The 18,506-nt window shown below is 38.0% G+C and overlaps 2 protein-coding genes across 2 annotated transcripts; both read left to right on the top strand.

The window, feature by feature from the left end:
* Positions 1-8,536: 8,536 nt before the first annotated feature.
* LOC117315462 lies at positions 8,537-13,380 on the top strand. The gene is made up of 2 exons (XM_033869661.1): positions 8,537-8,754; positions 10,420-13,380. Exon 2 carries the CDS (start codon positions 10,654-10,656, stop codon positions 13,126-13,128), a length of 2,475 nt encoding a protein of 824 aa, XP_033725552.1. The 5' UTR covers positions 8,537-8,754; positions 10,420-10,653; the 3' UTR covers positions 13,129-13,380.
* Positions 13,381-16,355: 2,975 nt separating this feature from the next.
* LOC117315466 lies at positions 16,356-18,004 on the top strand. Its single transcript, XM_033869664.1, has 3 exons — positions 16,356-16,717; positions 16,943-17,053; positions 17,479-18,004. The coding sequence occupies exons 1-3, from the start codon at positions 16,526-16,528 to the stop codon at positions 17,836-17,838; spliced, it is 663 nt and encodes a 220-aa protein (XP_033725555.1). The 5' UTR covers positions 16,356-16,525; the 3' UTR covers positions 17,839-18,004.
* Positions 18,005-18,506: the final 502 nt, after the last annotated feature.

Below are 18,506 nucleotides of genomic sequence, written 5' to 3'. Positions count from 1 at the left end.
AAGCCTTCCTCACAGCGGCGAACGCTCAACTAAAGGCCAAAAGTGAGGCATTGTAAAGGGAGACACTAGGAAGAAGAAAGTTGTTAAGAAAGAGAAAAGATAAGATCCCAAATTTAGTCGCCTCTTACGATCATGCAATGGGGGCAGCAGGTACAATTCTTACGCCCTACCTGCAGGGCAGTAAAAGACAATGGACTTGCAACCTATGATATCTGAACATGGTATCTAAATTAGGGAGAGATGTAGTATCTACATATGTACATGTATATCTCATATTGGTAATTATCAAAGTTCGTTCGATATATCTACTTCTAGTCTGCAATATAGTATAACCCGGATGCATGCTTCATGTACATGCGCACTTTGTATCAGTCTACCATGCGTTCTTAATACACAATATCACTGAAATACTAAGCTGACTGCGTTGTTATTTATACGATAACATCATAAACACCACTGATGCGCTAGTAAAACAGATAATGTGATCACATTCTTTACATGGAGACTTAACACGAACATACCGCAGCCTCCCAAAACACACATACGCACTCACCACACGCATGCATGTCGCGCGCACAGGAGGCCGTCCTTAAATAACCTTAGCTGTTGATAGGACGTTAATCAAAATAAACCAAACCAAACCAATCTTATTATTCGATTGGTTGAACCTCGCAATGCATTATGGATGACAGGCCGGTGACGTAAATAAAAGTTTGTGAACAAACATGTTTTTGCCAAACTTGTAATATAAGGCCCAACAACCAATAATCAAAGTACTGGAAGTACTGTAAACGAACATTATTGTTTAATGCAAAATCAGTAATCTTCTAAGTTTAAAGTCGATAAATTTACTGATATTGGTTTAGGAATTAATTGCAAATTATTTGAAATGTTTGCAGCTGTTCTGATATGATTGAACACATGCATATTTCTGTAAGGTCCTGATTGAAATTGGAAGTTTATTGATCTATCTTGGATGGATGAAAATAAACTATGTCTTCTTTCTTTCGGGAAGCCATCATCAGTTATAATACAGCCAGGACTCTGTGACCTTATTGATGCCAACTTCTAATATGCACTAAATTTAGGCTAGTTCCATCGTTAGTTTAGCATATTTCAACTTAATATGATGAAACACACATAAAGAACTACTGAAAACCAAAACCAGAGCTGCTAATCAAGGCCCGGATTAGGAATGTATCCTATTGAAACTGTACTCAAGCATGTATGGTACTTCAAAACAAAAAAACTTGACTCCTTTTGTTCATGAATCATTTGATGTTAATAAATCTTTATATGAGAAGATATACTTCTGGTATAATTACAGCATTGTACACAATGTGATAAAGAATAACAACCATATAAAGACTATCTTCATCAAATAATTCAGCAAACAGGAAAAGAAAACTTCAAGCTTCATTTTCAACTTCAAACTGATAAAGGTTACAGTCCATTCGATGGGATGACACATTCCCTATTTATTGTCCCTTTCCAATGTTGACCATCCAATCATAGTGAACCACACAGTTCAGCAATGTAATTGCACAAATCACATCCTTTATGACGAGAGAACAGTTTTCGGGGTGTTATAAGATTCCATAACTGTATGCAAATTTGTAAAATCATTCCATATCTATATCTATATATATACCGTTCGTGTATATATTTACACATATCAAAATTGGAATGACACAGGAGATTTGCAAGTTTAAGTTCACCATGAGTCATGGGAGGTTTACGTAAAATGTTATATTTACTTGGGTAATTAGTAATTTTGATTATATATTTATCAAGCTCTATTCTGTACTTTCTACCAGTGCTTATATTAGAGAATGGACACAATTATATGTTCTCCAATGTCAAAATTAATCATATGTAAAATATTAGGGGTTTATTTGACCGAGACTTATTGAAAATTTTTGTAATCATTCGCCATTCGAGGCCTGATTGCCGTCATAGTTGAATTACCTAAATGGACCTGAAATCAATATTTTAAAAAAGGAATGATCTGTGACTTGAATATTTCATAAAAATAATTTAATACATCGTTTATTCACTTCATTCAGATCTTCAGACACCACATAATTTGTGAAGTCATATATAGAAATATATGAATCATTTTGTTATTGATTAATAGTTCACACAATTAAGCACTAGATGTAAGCAGTAAGTATATGTACCGCTATCTACTGGCATGACTTTGAGTACAGTAGACTACACTCGCTTTGTGGATATTGACAGGATAACATATATTTACATACTAATTCAATTTTAGAATTGCTACACTCGCTTTGTGGATATTGACAGGATAACATATATTTACATACTAATTCAATTTTAGAATTGTAACTGAATCTTGTAACAGCATGGCACAAATAGTCATCTGAACATTTGTTGTATATTGAAAAAATATTTAAGGTAAATATTAACTCATTTGCTTGACTTCAATTTTCAGTTTATCAATTCATCGATTACTCTGTGTTTGAAGTATGGTGTAGTGATAATTTCAAGTCTTGATTATGACTTGATGAAAATTCTAAATTAACAAATTATTAAAATGAATTTGTTTGAAAAATAACACAAGTTCCACAGCAATATTATATAGAGTATCAATCACAATATATCAGAAGTTATCAAACTACAGATAACAATTAACGACTGAATATCAAATTAAGTGAATATCACAAGTATTTTTGCATTTGTTTTTAGATAATCCGGATTTCCGTCAAAAAACAAGCTATATAATTGTTCATTTTAAACATGACAACAACTGCCAACCACACGTATCCAAAAATGTTATTGTTGATATCATCTGAATATTGCCGTAGTTATCTGTCACTTCGATTGTAAACCCCATGCCAAAGTGAAGGAAGAATTGACCAATGAAATTGGTTTATTTTTGATTTCCGTAATCTTGCAGTTACCTCCCTTACAACAGTAAATACGTTCCAAGTATCGCCTACAACAAGCAATCCCGTGCACATAGCAAGATATTATCATTTGCATTTGATTTATTGGGTCATTTTCGTCAAAGGAAAATGGTATATGGAAATCGATGACAATTTTAACGCTATGACCAGTCACCCTGACCACAAATGCCACCTAATTGTAAGCCTATACATATGTACAGTTCTTTCTCGCAAACACGTACAGTAACTCAATATAGTATGATACAATGTATCGTCTCGTATGCCGTCATTGATATATTTCTTTCTCTAAATTATAGAAATACACACCTAGTTGATAATGATGTAACATTCTAGAATATATATATTACACATTTAAGTAAATCGCGGACAAATTTGCAGACCTATGCTATAATGTCAGCCGTTTTGGAAAGAACACAGAAGAGCAAAACTTTCTAAACATCCGGAGACGAATGCGCCTGCGCAATAGTTGTTTACATAAATATATTGACCTGGAGTTATTCGCAAAGTTCAGGTTCATTTAGTCTTCTCATTTCGCTAGCGTTATGCATTTCTCAAATCGTATGCATCTTGAAAACATCTACTGAATACATTTCAACCTTTTCGGTAAAACTACTATATAAAACGAAGATGTTTTTGCAAGTAAATTATTTGAAGCGTAAGGCAATGGGGGCAGCCACATTTCATTGAAACAGACAGTAGATGGCGTATTGGTGAATGTGGCTACCATATATGGTTATTGTCATGTATAATGGTTCCGTTATAAACAAGTACTACTTGTGCATAGTACCATTCGTATGATTCACATGCAAGCTTGATTATATTATATCATCAATGTATATGTGAAACGTTTGATTGATCTTGATTAAACAGAACTACTTGAGAGCCGCCATGTGTTAGAGTTGGTAATACATAACATGGTGTCAGAATCGGAAAGAATCCGCCCAACTACAAGACATCGGTCTTGAGAAACACTGAACAAAGGTTCAAGAAGTAATATTGCATCCAACATGGAAGCTTTAGTGGGCTCAACACCGATGATGGACTGGCAAAGCCAGGATTTGGAATTTGCATGGAAAACTTTCAAGCAACATGTGACATGTATGTTCTCGGGACCGCTGCTGTGGAAAACAGAACCAGAAAAATGTGCCTACCTGATGATCTGGGCAGGAGAAAAGGGAAGAAACATGTTCACAACATGGAACCTCACAGAGGATCAACAGAAAGAACTTAAGTATTATTATGAACATTTTGAACAATATGTCAAGCCACGGTCAAATGTAATATACAACAGATATAAGTTTCACAGTAAAACACAAGGTGAAAATGAAACATTTGAACAGTTCACAACACAATTACAGATTTCAGTAAGAGATTGTAATTATGAAAACTCTGATGAAATGGTCCGGGATCGGATAGTTATTGGTGTGAGAAATTCGAAAATCAGAGAAAAGCTGATCAATATTGGAAATGAACTTACACTGAACAAAGCTTTAGACATAGCCAGGACACATGAACTGTCGCATGCACAAGCAAAATCTATGTCTGGTGAAGATGCAAGAGTTCATTCAATCACCAAAGCCAAGTCAACTAGCAACTATAAATCCAAACGTGCACCCACAGTAGCTAAAGTAAAGGAAAACACGTGTACAAGATGTGGATATAGTTACACCGGAAGTAGTAGGCATGAAAATTGTCCAGCTTTTGGAAAGACATGTTTGAAGTGTCAAGGAAAAAATCACTTCGCAAAACTATGCAAAACAAAGAACTTCAAAATCAAAAAGAAAATAGTTCATGCATTAGACCAAGAAAGTTCGGAGGACGAGTTCTACGTCGGATACCTGGAGACAGAAATAAACTCTCTTCAAATGGAATGGAGTGAAAACATCACAGTAGAAGACAAATCGCTACTGTTCCAGTTAGACACAGGAGCTATGTGCAACGTTATCAGTCTTCAGACGTTAACAGAGATCAACGCTCTTCACAAGCTGACATCACAATCGGTGATACCACTCCGTTCATATTCAGGACACGTAATCAAACCTGAAGGGAAGGCAACATTGAAGTGTAAATACAAGGAACATGTCAAGAACTTAACATTTCATGTTGTTAATAGAGATGTTAAACCTATCCTAGGAGCTCAGTCATGCAAGGAAATGGAGCTGGTACAGCGTGTAAACAACCTGAGTAAGTCTGTCTTACCTGCTGATCTTGAACAATTTGTTGATGTATTTGAGGGTTTAGGGTGTCTACCAGGAATACACAAAATACAAGTTGATCATACTGTCCAACCAGTCGTTCATGCCCCCAGGAAAATTCCCATAGCCATTAAAGACAAAGTAAAGGCAGAGCTAGATCGTATGGAGAAAGAAGGGGTAATTGTAAAACAGTCTGAACCAACACCTTGGGTAAACTCCATGGTAACGGTAAGCAAACCCAACGGAAAAATACGCGTCTGTGTGGACCCACGGGATCTCAACAAAGCAATTTTGAGGGAACATTACCCAATGAAGAGGGTAGAAGATATAATTCTGGAAATCCCAGAGGCAAAGATATTCTCAAAATTGGACGCAACTTCCGGATTTTGGCAAGTTTGCCTGGACGAGGAGAGTTCCAAATTATGTACATTTAACAGCCCATTTGGGAGATATCGATTCACCCGACTCCCATTTGGAATCAAATCGGCACCTGAGGTGTATCAGAGAATCATTTCTGAAATGGTACAGGATATCGAGGGCAGTGACGCAATAGTGGACGATATACTTGTCTGGGGAGCCAACATGAAGGAGCACGACGAGAGGCTGAAACGAGTTCTCGGACGCGTGCGAGAGTACAACCTTACACTGAGCTAGGATAAATGTCAGTTCAGGAAGGACCGCGTAACTTACGTTGGACATGACCTCTCAGATAAAGGTGTAAAACCTGACCCAGAGAAAGTACGAGCAGTCCAGGAAATGGACCCACCGAGAAATAAAGAAGAACTCATGACTTTCCTCGGATTTCTGCAGTACTTGGGAAAGTTTCTTCCCAGTATGTCGGAAAAATCTGCACCTCTACGCCAACTACTGCAAAAGGACATAGCATGGCACTGGGAAGAGGAACACATGAAGTGTTTTGAAACACTGAAGGATCTTGTTATCAAAGCGCCAGTTCTGCGTTACTATGATAAAAATTAAGAACTTGTACTGACAGTAGACGCTAGCTCAAAGGGACTTGGTGCAGCATTAGTCCAGGAAGGACAACCCATAGCATTTGCCTCGAGGGCATTAACCACATGTCAGCAGAACTATGCGCAAATTGAGAAGGAGACATTGGCTATCGCCTTTGGTTGCACAAAATTTCATCAGTACGTGTTTGGCAGACATGTCCTAGTAGAGAGTGACCACAAACCATTGCAGTCAATATTCACGAAGCCACTCTTCCAGGCCCCGCCTTGTCTTCAAAGGATACTGCTGACGTTGCAGAAATATGACCTGAAAGTGTCTTATAAACCAGGAAAGGAAATGTTCCTAGCGGATACATTAAGCCGTGCATTTCTGAAGGAGTCCAACGAGGACTTAGTTCCGGATATTGCGGTGAATGAGGTACACCTATTATCGTACTTGCCTGTGTCACCAGAGAAGTTACAGGAATTCCGCAAAGCTACAGCTGAAGATGTAGAGTTACAACAACTTCAGAAAGTTGTTTTGGACGGTTGGCCGGACAGGAGGGATCAAATATCATTAAATATTAGACAATATTGGGATAGTCAGGATGAGATATCTTGTGTGGACGGCTTACTGTTTAAAGGACACAAACTTGTAGTTCCCAGAACCCTACGTCCGGAGATGTTGAAAATCATTCACAGCTCGCATCTTGGAATTGTCAAATGTAAGTCACGAGCAAGGGATACATTATTCTGGCCAGGCATGTCTTCAGAAGTAGAAGATGTCGTCTCAAAATGTTCAGTTTGTGCACAGCACATCAACCGGAACCCGAAAGAACCCCTGGTGGAAACAGAAATTCCTAATAGGCCCTGGTCAATAGTGTCAGCAGACATATTCGAGTACAAGGGACAAAACTACCTGTTATCCGTTGACCATTACTCGAAATGGCCGGAAGTAGCAAAACTTGACAACATGAGTAGTAACAATACCATTCAGTATATCAAGAGTCAGTGTTCCAGATATGGAATAATGGACAAATTAATTACGGACAATGGCCCGCAATTTGCAAGTGCAGAATTCAACGAGTTCATAAAACAGTATGGAATTCAACATGAAACCTCCAGCCCTCACTATGCACAGTCTAATGGACAGGCTGAACGTTGTGTACAAACCGTGAAGAATCTTCTTCGTAAAGCTGACAATGGTGATCCATACAAAGCCTTGTTAGTATACAGAAACACAGCTATTGAGGACATGAAACTTTCTCCTGCGCAAATGTTTCTGGGCAGACGCTTAAAGTCTGACTTACCAACGACTGCACCTCTTTTAAGTCCAGGTGTGATACAGCCAAATGACTTGAAATCGCATATGAAGGCAAGACGAGTAAAACAGAAGTTTTACTATGACCGACATAGTGGTCCAGCTCTTAAACCACTAAACCCAGGTGGCAATGTTATCATGCAGAAAACACAACACAAGCAATGGATTCCAGCAACAGTTTCACAAAAACACCACAACCCAAGATCCTATATTGTGGAAACAAGCACCGGAAGTAAATACCGGAGAAACCGGAAATACCTTCGACTTACAAAGGCGGAGTTCCCCAATATGAATTGCGATGATGAGCCATTTATTCCAACAGTGAATCCGCCACAACAAGGAACAGTTGTAAAGCCTGATAATCAACAACCAAGCACCAGTGACAATAATCAGGAAAACGCGAATCCACCTATGTCACAATTTGGACAATCAACCCCACAGAAAACCAGATCGGGACGAATTGTTGTGCCAAACAGAAAATATCGTGATTATGTGACATAACGCGTCGCGAATAAACTTTCGAACTATTGTGCTAGGAAAAGAACTAAAATGCACAGCGAAAGATTATGATTTGAATGATTTTGTGTTTATTTTTTTTTTACACTGTGCCAACTAGATAAAACGACAAAACGCGTTCGATATATCCTATCGCGCCAGTGATTTATTACACAAGTAGTGTTATTTGACTGTTAAAGTTTATTTTAAATTGCTCATAAAGTACTCAAGAAATGCAGAACAGTTAAGGTTATAAATTGTGTTTTGGACACTTGAAAATAATTGGACTTGGAGAAAGTAAGAATTTTCTGTTATTATATCTGTGCTTATTACAAGTTTACTAGATATAATTTCTCTTGTATGTATATTGGTAAATAATAATTCCATATTTTTCTTAAGGAGAGGGATGTCATGTATAATGGTTCAGTTATAAACAAGTACTACTTGTGCATAGTACCATTCGTATGATTCACATGCAAGCTTGATTATATTATATCATCAATGTATATGTGAAACGTTTGATTGATCTTGATTAAACAGAACTAGTTGAGAGCCGCCATGCGTTAGAGTTGGTAATACATAACAGTTATATTTCTCAGTCCAGTTCTTGATCACAATAACCGAACATTAATGTTCGTTTAAAAAGTTACAATTTTGACTACAATAGTATACGTGTTGTTACGGCCTAAATGTTAGTTTTATGTTGAATTTATTGTTTAGTTTCATTTGTGGTAATTTTGTTAAGATTCCGGAAAATACGGTTATCGGTTTTAGTATAGACGAATATTATGGGATAGCGTTATCCAAGCGCAGCACATGTTTTGAGTATGAGAAGATTCGTTCGGACTATCGTAGGATACGATACGGTAACTAATTACTGTTGAATGATTTGAATATGATTTATGCTTGTTTAGGAATCCATGTCATCATGTTATAATGTCATTTTGGATAATTCGGCCAATATATAAATATACTGAAACGAAAAAGAAACGCAACTTCAAATTGTAGGTTTAATAAAATAATACTTGTGAGTATTATGTTTAAATTTCATATGTAATAGTTAATATTGAATATTGATGTAACATCCTTTAAATGTTTAGAGATTTTTAAGAACAGGTCACTTTGCTAGAAGGTCATGATTGGTAGTACCCTACGTGAATCCAAGTTGAAATGGCAGCAGTTTTGAAACCGTGCCCTAATATCGTGTGTGTCCTCCTCGAACAGTTATCACATCTCTAATTCTTTGTTGCATTGAGTTCATCAGGGCATTGACTTTCCGTATTGGAATGTTATTCCATTCTTGGACGAGTGCATTTGCTAACTGAGGGAGGGTATTTGGGGGGTTACGGCGATTTCGAATTCTTCTGTCTAATTCATCCCACAAATGCTCGATTGGGGACAGGTCGGATTCATCGGTGAAGAGCATAGACCTCCAACGTCTCATAGGAAAACGTCTGGGCATATGTGCCGTTGCCCATTGCATACGACGTGCTCGACGTTGCGGTGTTAGTGGTAAACCAACGTACTGTCGCCTTGCACGCAAATTAGCCTCACGCAGTCTGTTGATCACTGTTTGGGGATGAATTCGACGGTTATGATTACCAATCGTATTCCTTGCCGTTTCAGCGGCCGTTAATCTCCTGTTACGCAGGTGTGCCAACCTAAGAACCCGGTCTTGACGTCGCGACGTTACGCGTGGACGTCCTGATCTCGGCTGGTCATCGACTCTTCCTGTTGCGTTAAGACGTGAAACTAATCGACTAATAGTCGATTTGTGAACTCTGAATTGTCGAGCGACGTGAAGTTGCGTGTTCCCTGCCAGAAGCATCGCTATAGCACGTCCTCTATCAACCTTTGATAACCGTGGCATAATTGTAAAAGGAATTATTGTTTGCAAAAGTATTGGCGATGATGTGGCTCAATGTTAGTGATGAATTGATACTGGTTTGAATGAAAAAAGAACGCATATGTTTGTACAGGCACGGTTTTTGATGTTTTTACCGCGCCGGAAGTGCATAGGTCTCTAGTCACACTTGGGTGATTTTGAAGATTGGTATGGGTGTTAGGCAGGGTGCATGTTTATTTCCGCGATTTTTATACAGATATGTATATTTAATACAAAATTAATCACAATTTTCCATGTTGCGTTTCTTTTTCGTTTCAGTATATGTCAGTGAACCGTGGACAGACGACAAGTCCCTCGTGCATTCTAGTCTATCACTTGATTTCTGCTGTATTTGTATGCTATGATATGATCGATACATTGCTGTTTAACCCGCTATAAATGTGTAAGAGTAATAGTATTGTAATAGTATTGTATTTTGCTATATTTATCAGGTTCGGTTAAATTCATTCTGGGCCGAAACGTCCTAGTCTTGTCAAGTCATCTATATTGTATACTGAATAGATGAGGGCGAGTTGTCTCGATCTCATCTACAGATCAAACTCGTCATGTGTTATAGATGATAAGGCATACTAGTAACTGTTGCTTAGTTAATTAGTCTAATAAGTACTGTTTCTTTTCGTTACAGTCAATCTATCTACGTAGAACTATCACTGAGTCAATACACCTGTACTATACTTGTATGTAGTTGATGTCAAAGATAATAAACACAGATGAAGCAATGAAGATGGAATTGACCTCATTTATTTACGATAGCCAGAGCGATTTCGAGGCGTACTCGACGCCTACATTCATTGACGTATCATCCCAGATGTAAGAGGTATGATCTTCAAGCTTTTAAGTGATACAGATCTGGAACAAGATGGCTACTAGAGACAGAGAAGCTGTAGAAGGTTACATGTATGACTTAAATTCAGATTCTGGACGGGCCAGAAAATTTAGTGAGAAAGGCATGCAGTACAATATGGAACAGCTTGACAAAAAATACAAGTCTCTATGTAGGTCAGAAAGATATTTAAAAGAAATAACCACTGAAGATGACGAACCTTTGGATATTGTGCGTAAAAAATACAGTATGTGGATGAGTGAGTTCGAAAAATATTTGGAACTGTATGACATTTTGCTGCCCCAAGTCTCTTCCCATGAGCATGATGAGTTTGCTCAAAGGTTCAATGAGAATTATGGTTCTGCGAAAGAATTCAAAAGTTGGATTGAGAACTACATTTCTTCGCGGAGTGCTATGACATTGAGTAAGAACACTTTATCTGTAACCAAAGAGTTGAGTGTGGCTGGCAAGAAAATAGACCAAGGCATTATAAAGAAAACTGATCCAGAAGCCGATGATAATGTATCCGTTTCCAGTACTGCCAGTTCATACGCGTCTCTGAAACGTATCAAAGAAGAACAGGTTAGGGTAGAATTAGAGACAAGGAAACTAGCGTTATCAAGGAAACATGAAATTGAGTTAGCTAAGTTGTCGCTAAAGCTCAAAGAGGAAGAGCTGGAACTTGATACCGGTATAGCTGTCGCTCAAGCGAGCAGCGGAGTACTCGACAAGTATGACTCAAATGAAAATCTTAATGCTTCAGTTGACCAGGCTCTTGCGTTCGAGCAACCGCGATTTACCTCCCCTAAGCTGCGACCATTGCCTGTACGATTTACAGATGAAAGTGTTTGTGCAAGTCCCCCTCCAGTCCTATATGATAGACCTAGACCGCATATGACTGGTGTAGCAGAAGTGTCATCGAGAACACTACCTGAACAATATGTTGATTCGTCCCATTCACAAACCGTAGTTCAGTCGGTAGTTCAACATTTAAGAAAACCTGTGGCAGAGGTAAAGAAGTTTAGTGGAGATCCTCTAGAATATCGCAGATTTATTCGTCAATTTAACTCGAAGGTTGTAGTCAACACTGACGATGAAAGGATGAACTACTTTGAACAATTTACATTCGGAGATGCACATAAAGTGGTGTCAGGATTCAGCCATCTTAACGGCGACAAGGCTTATAAGGCAGCCATGAGTCAGCTGGAGGATCGCTATGGCGATGAGGAAGTTCTAGCGACAGCTTTCATCAAGAAAGCATTAGACTGGACCACCATTCGTCCTGGAGACCCGAAGGCACTCGATGACTTCTCTTTGTTTCTTGTAGAGTGTGATAATGCAGTTGGCACAGAATCAAATGGCGTTCTTGACTACTCGGACAATATTAAGAAATTAATGCTCAAACTACCCTTCTATCTGCATGATAAATGGAGGAACCAAGTATACAAGTACAAGGAAGCAAAGAGGAAGGTTCGGTTCCAAGACTTGATGAAGTTTGTGAAGGCAGAGGCTAAGAAAGTCAACGACCCTACGTATGGAAGTAATGCCACTGGGAATTCAAGACCAAAGACTCGGACAAAGATTGCACGTTCCAGCAATGCAGTTCCAGAGATTGTTACAGATTCTATACCTAAGAGCACCAGTGAGACCGTACCTCCTCCAGCCCCGAATTATAAGTGTTTCTTCTGTGACTCTACTTCCCATTCTCTGGATTCTTGCAAAAAGATAACTGCCAAACCTATGAACGAAAGAGTCAACTTCATTAAAGAAAAGGGATTATGCTTTGGCTGTCTCAAGAAAGGCCACTTGTCGAAGAGATGCCGTAATCGTTCCAAGTGCGGCATATGCAAAAAAAGTCATCCATCTATCTTACACAACGAAGAAAGCTCGTCATTTGTTAGTGTATCGAATGCCAGTACTGGTTATGCTATCGCAAAAGAAGATCAAAAGGGGGATGTGTCTTGTGCTATGGCGATAGTCCCAGTTAGAATTCGCTTGCGTGATAAACCTCATAGTATAGAGACATACGCATTCTTGGATACAGGTAGTAGTGCTTCGTTTTGCACCGAGACAGTTATGAAACAGCTTGGAGCTAGAGGTAAGAAGACACAGCTTACACTGAGTACAATGGGTGAGCCATTTATCATGAACACATTTTCCATCAGTGGACTGCAAGTAAGTGACATTGACTCGGAAAATGCTATTGATCTTCCGCGAGTGTTCACGAAGGAGAAAATGCCCGTATCTAAGAAGCACATCCCAACACAAGCAGAGGTGTCAAGGTGGGAACACTTTGCAAAGGTTTCACTAGCTGAGCCTAACTGTGAGATAGGTTTGATGATTGGCAGCAACGTACCAGATGCCTACTCGCCTATTGAGATACTTGCAGGCCCTAGTGGATCATCAAATGCTACAAGAACTAAGCTACAGTTACAGTTGATAACGACGGTTATGCATGTTACTGGCCCAAGAGGTTTCAGTTCATCACGCATTATACATGTTAATTACTGACCAAAGAGGTTCAGTTCATATATATGCGGGTGATTCTAAATAAAATGGCAAATGTGTGTCACTCAGCGTTTATGTGGTGAAATACAACAAATAAAAACTTCAACTGACAATTTAGGACTTGTATACGTTTGTTGATTTGATTTCGTTAATAAAATCGCTTATATAAACATAATTTCCCTGCCCGTTTCCAAAAAAATAGAACATTTGGCGACAGAATCATATTTTCCGCCATGTCACTTTCCCTGCTTACATTTTTCAAACATGCAGAACTTAATATTTATGTGCAAAATTAATAAAAAGTTACGCTATATCTGCAGTATGAAAGTTGAATTTAACATATAAACCTTAGATGGTTTGAATAAAGTCTCGTAAAGTAAAAAAAATCCTAATTTTTATCGTGTCGCTTATATCCATGTCATTACCGCAACGCTGTGAGAATTACGGAAAATCTGCTAGAGTTTTCCCCCTTTGTCCACGCTCTTCTGCCACATTGAAGTTTTTTGCTGGCAACTTACGAATACACATGGCGGGCTGCTGTGCCAGTGAAGTGGAGAAAGAAACAGCGAGATGTAAGTATGCTCTTGCACCAGTACACCTTTATGATGTCAGTACCGTATGTGTGATATAACAAATACTTATGACTGTAAAAAAATGGGTTCATTCTCAGAATATTCATGTAAGGAGCATTTCTCAAATGAACGATTGTTATTCCCGCCATTGCTGATGAAAGGGGCCCATTAGGGAAAATTAGAATAAATTTGTCATTACCGAAACGGTCAGTTACCGCAACTTTTTTCCGTTGCGGTAATGACGATAACGTTTCGGTACTGACATATCTTTTATTGAAATGGAACAAAACATTTTAAACATGTATACGTGTACCGTTTACAGGAAAATAAAGTATGATACTTCATATTTTACTAAAGCAATGTATTAAAGCCTGATTGATGTGATTGTTTGTCAAGTAGAATTTACAATATGTCAGTTAAAATCATCAGATATAAGATATAAAATGTTGTATATACAAACGTAATGTAAATATATATATTTCATTTCAGTATTTAAACAACATTTGAATGGTACTGACATCGCCCACGCCACATTAGAAAAACAGTTTTATGAACTATTAAGAGAAGAAGATAGTGACGGCTGGGCGACAAGGGTGTGCAACTTGTATGACACTTTAACAGCATCGAAAGATATTCTTACATTAAGAAAGAAGCAAGCAACACAATGGTTTTATCAGCAAAAGAGAGATCTGCATTGTGGAGACAGCGACAAAGAGCAGACAAGGAGCTACATGACAAGAACAAACAGAAAGAGAAAGAGAGAAATGAGAACAGAAAAGAGAAGGGACAACTGAAAAGCATTAAAGATATGGGAGCAAGGGATCAAAGGAAGCAAAGAAAGCGATGGAAAAAAGACCAACAAAACAAAAGAAAAAGGGATAAGCAGCTTGATACAATACTAAACTGTACACCACCAAATTCACCACCATATCAGAGTCCCCCTAACCAAATTCAACCAGTTTACCAAAGGACAGAAACTATGAGGAGAAAAGGCCGAAGAAATGTCAGGAAGGACAGAGCAAAAGCATACAGGAAGATAGATAAGCTTCAGGTGTCTCTGTTTAGTCAGAAGCGTCTTGTCAACAAATGGAAAAAGAGATGTGAGCGTTTGACTACCAATAGAAAATCTGACATAGAAAAGAAGGTAGATGCTATCATCAAAAGTGGAGAAGTAAAAAAGGCTTTATTACTGTACCAGGCGATGGCTAACCGAGTAAAAGACCGGTACGAAGCAACAAAATCAGAAGAAGAAAAGCGCTTAATTTCGAGCATTGTTTGTGCATACAAAGTTCTCAAGCGTCATCGTCTTTGTGCATATGCAAAGAAACGTCTTGGATTTTCACAGAGAGATCGACGGTCAAAGATGAAAGGGAAAACACCAAGATCAAAGAAACTCGTCTTCGATTTTCTTAATAGAGACGATAACTCAAGGATGAAAGCCGGGAAAAAAGCCTGTATAACCAGGAAAGGGGAGAGACGACAGATCAGACTTTTGTCTTTTGATTTGAAAACACTGCATTCAAAGTTCCTGACAGAAACGAAGATAAAAATTTCCTACAGTCTTTTCTGCAGCTTTAAACCATTCAACATAATCAAGCCAACTGCAAAAGATCGCGACACTTGTTTATGTAGAATATGCCAAAATATGGAACTGAAGATTGAAAGATGTCACCATGAAAAGGCATTGGCAAGAAGAGACATAGACAACGTTTTGGAACGCGTTACCTGCAACAAACAAAACAAGGAATGCATGTACAGAGATTGTGAGGAATGCAAAAGGAAACAGATTAACTTTGAACCAAACATAGATATGGGTAAACAGATCACATGGTTTGAATGGAAGACAAAGAGATTAGAAAAGGAAAAGAAAATAGATGGAGAAATTGTCAAGACCACTGTCAACGTTACTGTAAAAGAGCAAGAAGGGGGATCCCTACAAGTACTTTGCAACGATCTCAACAAAGCTTTGCCACGTATATCCAGACATGTTTTCAACATACGCCATCAGTACCGGTCACTGAGACATTTAAAAGAGAATCTATCGCAAAATGAGCTGATCATACATATGGACTTTTCGGAGAATTATAACTGTAAATACAGTGCTGAAATCCAAAGCATGCACTTTGGGTCATCTCAACGACAAATTTCGTTACACACAGTCGTAGCATACACAACAAAAAACACGCTGTCTTTCTGCACCGTCTCTGACTGCCTCGACCACTCTCCTGCTGCTATTTGGGCACACCTCCATCCAATTCTTAAATATCTAAGAGAGGAAACAGACACGACAATTGTCCACTTTGTGAGCGATGGACCTACAACACAGTATCGTAATAAGCAAAACTTCTACCTGCTGTCCAAAAAAGTCTTCGAGTATGGATTTGGATCTGCAACTTGGAATTTCTTGGAAGCTGGTCATGGAAAAGGTATATCATCAGTATGATACGTGTCATATCCCTTTTAGAGTGATGAATAAATTACGTTTTTAATTACATGTCACAAATAATATTGTTTCGGTCGTGAAGATCGTGATGTCCGGAGCAACAAATAATGAAGTAAGGAGTTATGTTGCTATTTATAATCTTATATTAATGTAATGTAAATAGCGAATGTATACGTCACAGAAATCGTAACATGAGAGCAAGATTTTAAGGGTCTGTATTGCAAACTAAATTTGGAATATATTGTTTTTATATACCAGTTTCAAATTATATAAATACTGATTTGTATAATATAATTTCCATTTGCAAATATGTAATGTAGTCCAATCCTATTGTACAAAATGTGGGCTATATCTTATAGGAGCAGCGGATGGGATCGGGGCTGTCATGAAGCGGACGGCCGACGGATTCGTTCTCAGAGGAGGGGATATCACTGGCGCTAAGGACCTACAAAAGACCCTGGAAGAAACTGGATCAAAGGTGAAGGTTGTGATCATCAACGAGAAGGACGTAGAGGATGTCAAAGAAGAACTTCCGTTGTCACTCAAGCCTCTCCCGCGTACCATGCAGATACACCAGGTACATATCAATATATATTGATAGTTTGTTTAATTAAAAATGCATTTGAAGGGGATTAATATTTGTGACAAATTACTTGTACACATTTTAATGAACACGTTTGCATAATAAAGAAATAGTTCAGCTAAATCTGTGATACAAACATTATCCATTAGACAAATATAAATATTTGGAAAGAGTCGACTCATAAGTTTGTACTTATCATGTTTGTCCATTTATTTACAGATTCTTGTGATCAGTCCAGGGTCCTTAAGACACCGCCCGGTATCCTGCTTTTGTGGGAAGCCAGACTTCTGTGATTGTTTTGCACCAGAGACAGCGTCATTCTCCGTTCAGGTAATTATTTCAAATAATTCGCGCTGTGGAATTTTGTCAATTATCCACTGTATGTCTTCCTGTCGTTCTCATTAAAAGTATAAGAAAATATTTTCTCCCATCCCGGACAGGTGTGTCCGCCCTTTTGGCTGGTTGAGATTTCTCTAGCTACATGCGCTATTGGGTTGATATTATTCTGTCTCAACCCCAAAGTGGGGAAACTTTCTCTTGTTCTGTTCCAATGAATTGTTTTTGTGGCTATCTTCAACAAATGTTTTAAACAAAATAATAATGTCTAACTCTTGTTAGCTGATCTGCAGCCTGTACACCTTGTGTATTTTGAAACTTTTTAAAATTAACTTCCTCGAATTAAGAGATTAATATGATAAACATTCATCACTCGTTGTGTAATATATACCAATACCTGTACGCTTATTGTTTTCCAGACCGAGGATGATTCTGAACCGGAAGGCGCCCCACACATTGCAGCACCTGAACAGGAGTCGGGCAAGTTACAAAAGGTTCAAGATGTGAACGAGAGTTTAGTTTCGCCCTACTGTGTGGTTAAGTACGATGGCAATGCTTTTCCAGGCATCGTTCTGGCAGTCGATGATGATGAGCTGGAAGTGAGAGTCATGCACAGGGTCGGCCGAAACAGATTTTTCTGGCCAAGTTTAGAAGACACTTTGTGGTATGCTAAAAAGGATATCATCACACTTTTGGTTGACCCACCAAAACCAGTCACGTCCAGGCACGTACAAGTTGATCCGACTATTTGGATCGAGATTGAAAAAGAGGAGGAATGACTTAATAATGAACCCCACGTTAATGAACGTTCAAAGTGGACACAATGAACTTCCAAGTTGATATTGCTGATTAGAATTGAATTTGTTTGTGTTTGAATAAACTTGTACGCGCAAATTCTCATCAATGAACTTTAAAATTGGAACAGTATTTTGTTTGAAATTGTGTTTAAATACAGGTTGATTTGTTTTATTAAGTTGTGTTATTTCTTATTGCATAATGTATAAAATACTAATGTTTAGCTGTGAATACACGGTGATTTGATATTTTGACCAAACTCTTTTCCTCAAATTAATGGTTTGGATTTGATTAATACTAATAGTTTCTACATATTGTGTACATTTTTCCATTTCATTATCATTGTATGTGCCCGTGGTAGGAAATAAATCAATCAACTTTCGATAAAATTCAGTTTCACATAGGTGTTTTTATTGTTATTTTAAATAAAGTTGTCACTTTCATTATATTTTGTTTGTATATCATGTACACTTCTTTTTGGGAAATATATATGCGCTTAGATAAATGATTTATTATATTAAATGGAAGATTTATCATCAAATTCATTAACGTTATGGTAATGACACAATCATTCGTCTGTCAATACAAATTAATTTTTTTTTCATTTTGGGAAAAAAAAGTGACTCATTGCTGAGATTAAAAAATGACAGAG

Source organism: Pecten maximus, chromosome 17 (genome assembly GCF_902652985.1).
Source record: "Pecten maximus chromosome 17, xPecMax1.1, whole genome shotgun sequence".
Classification (NCBI taxonomy): domain Eukaryota; kingdom Metazoa; phylum Mollusca; class Bivalvia; order Pectinida; family Pectinidae; genus Pecten; species Pecten maximus.
This window is presented reverse-complemented; position numbering and strand designations above follow the sequence as displayed.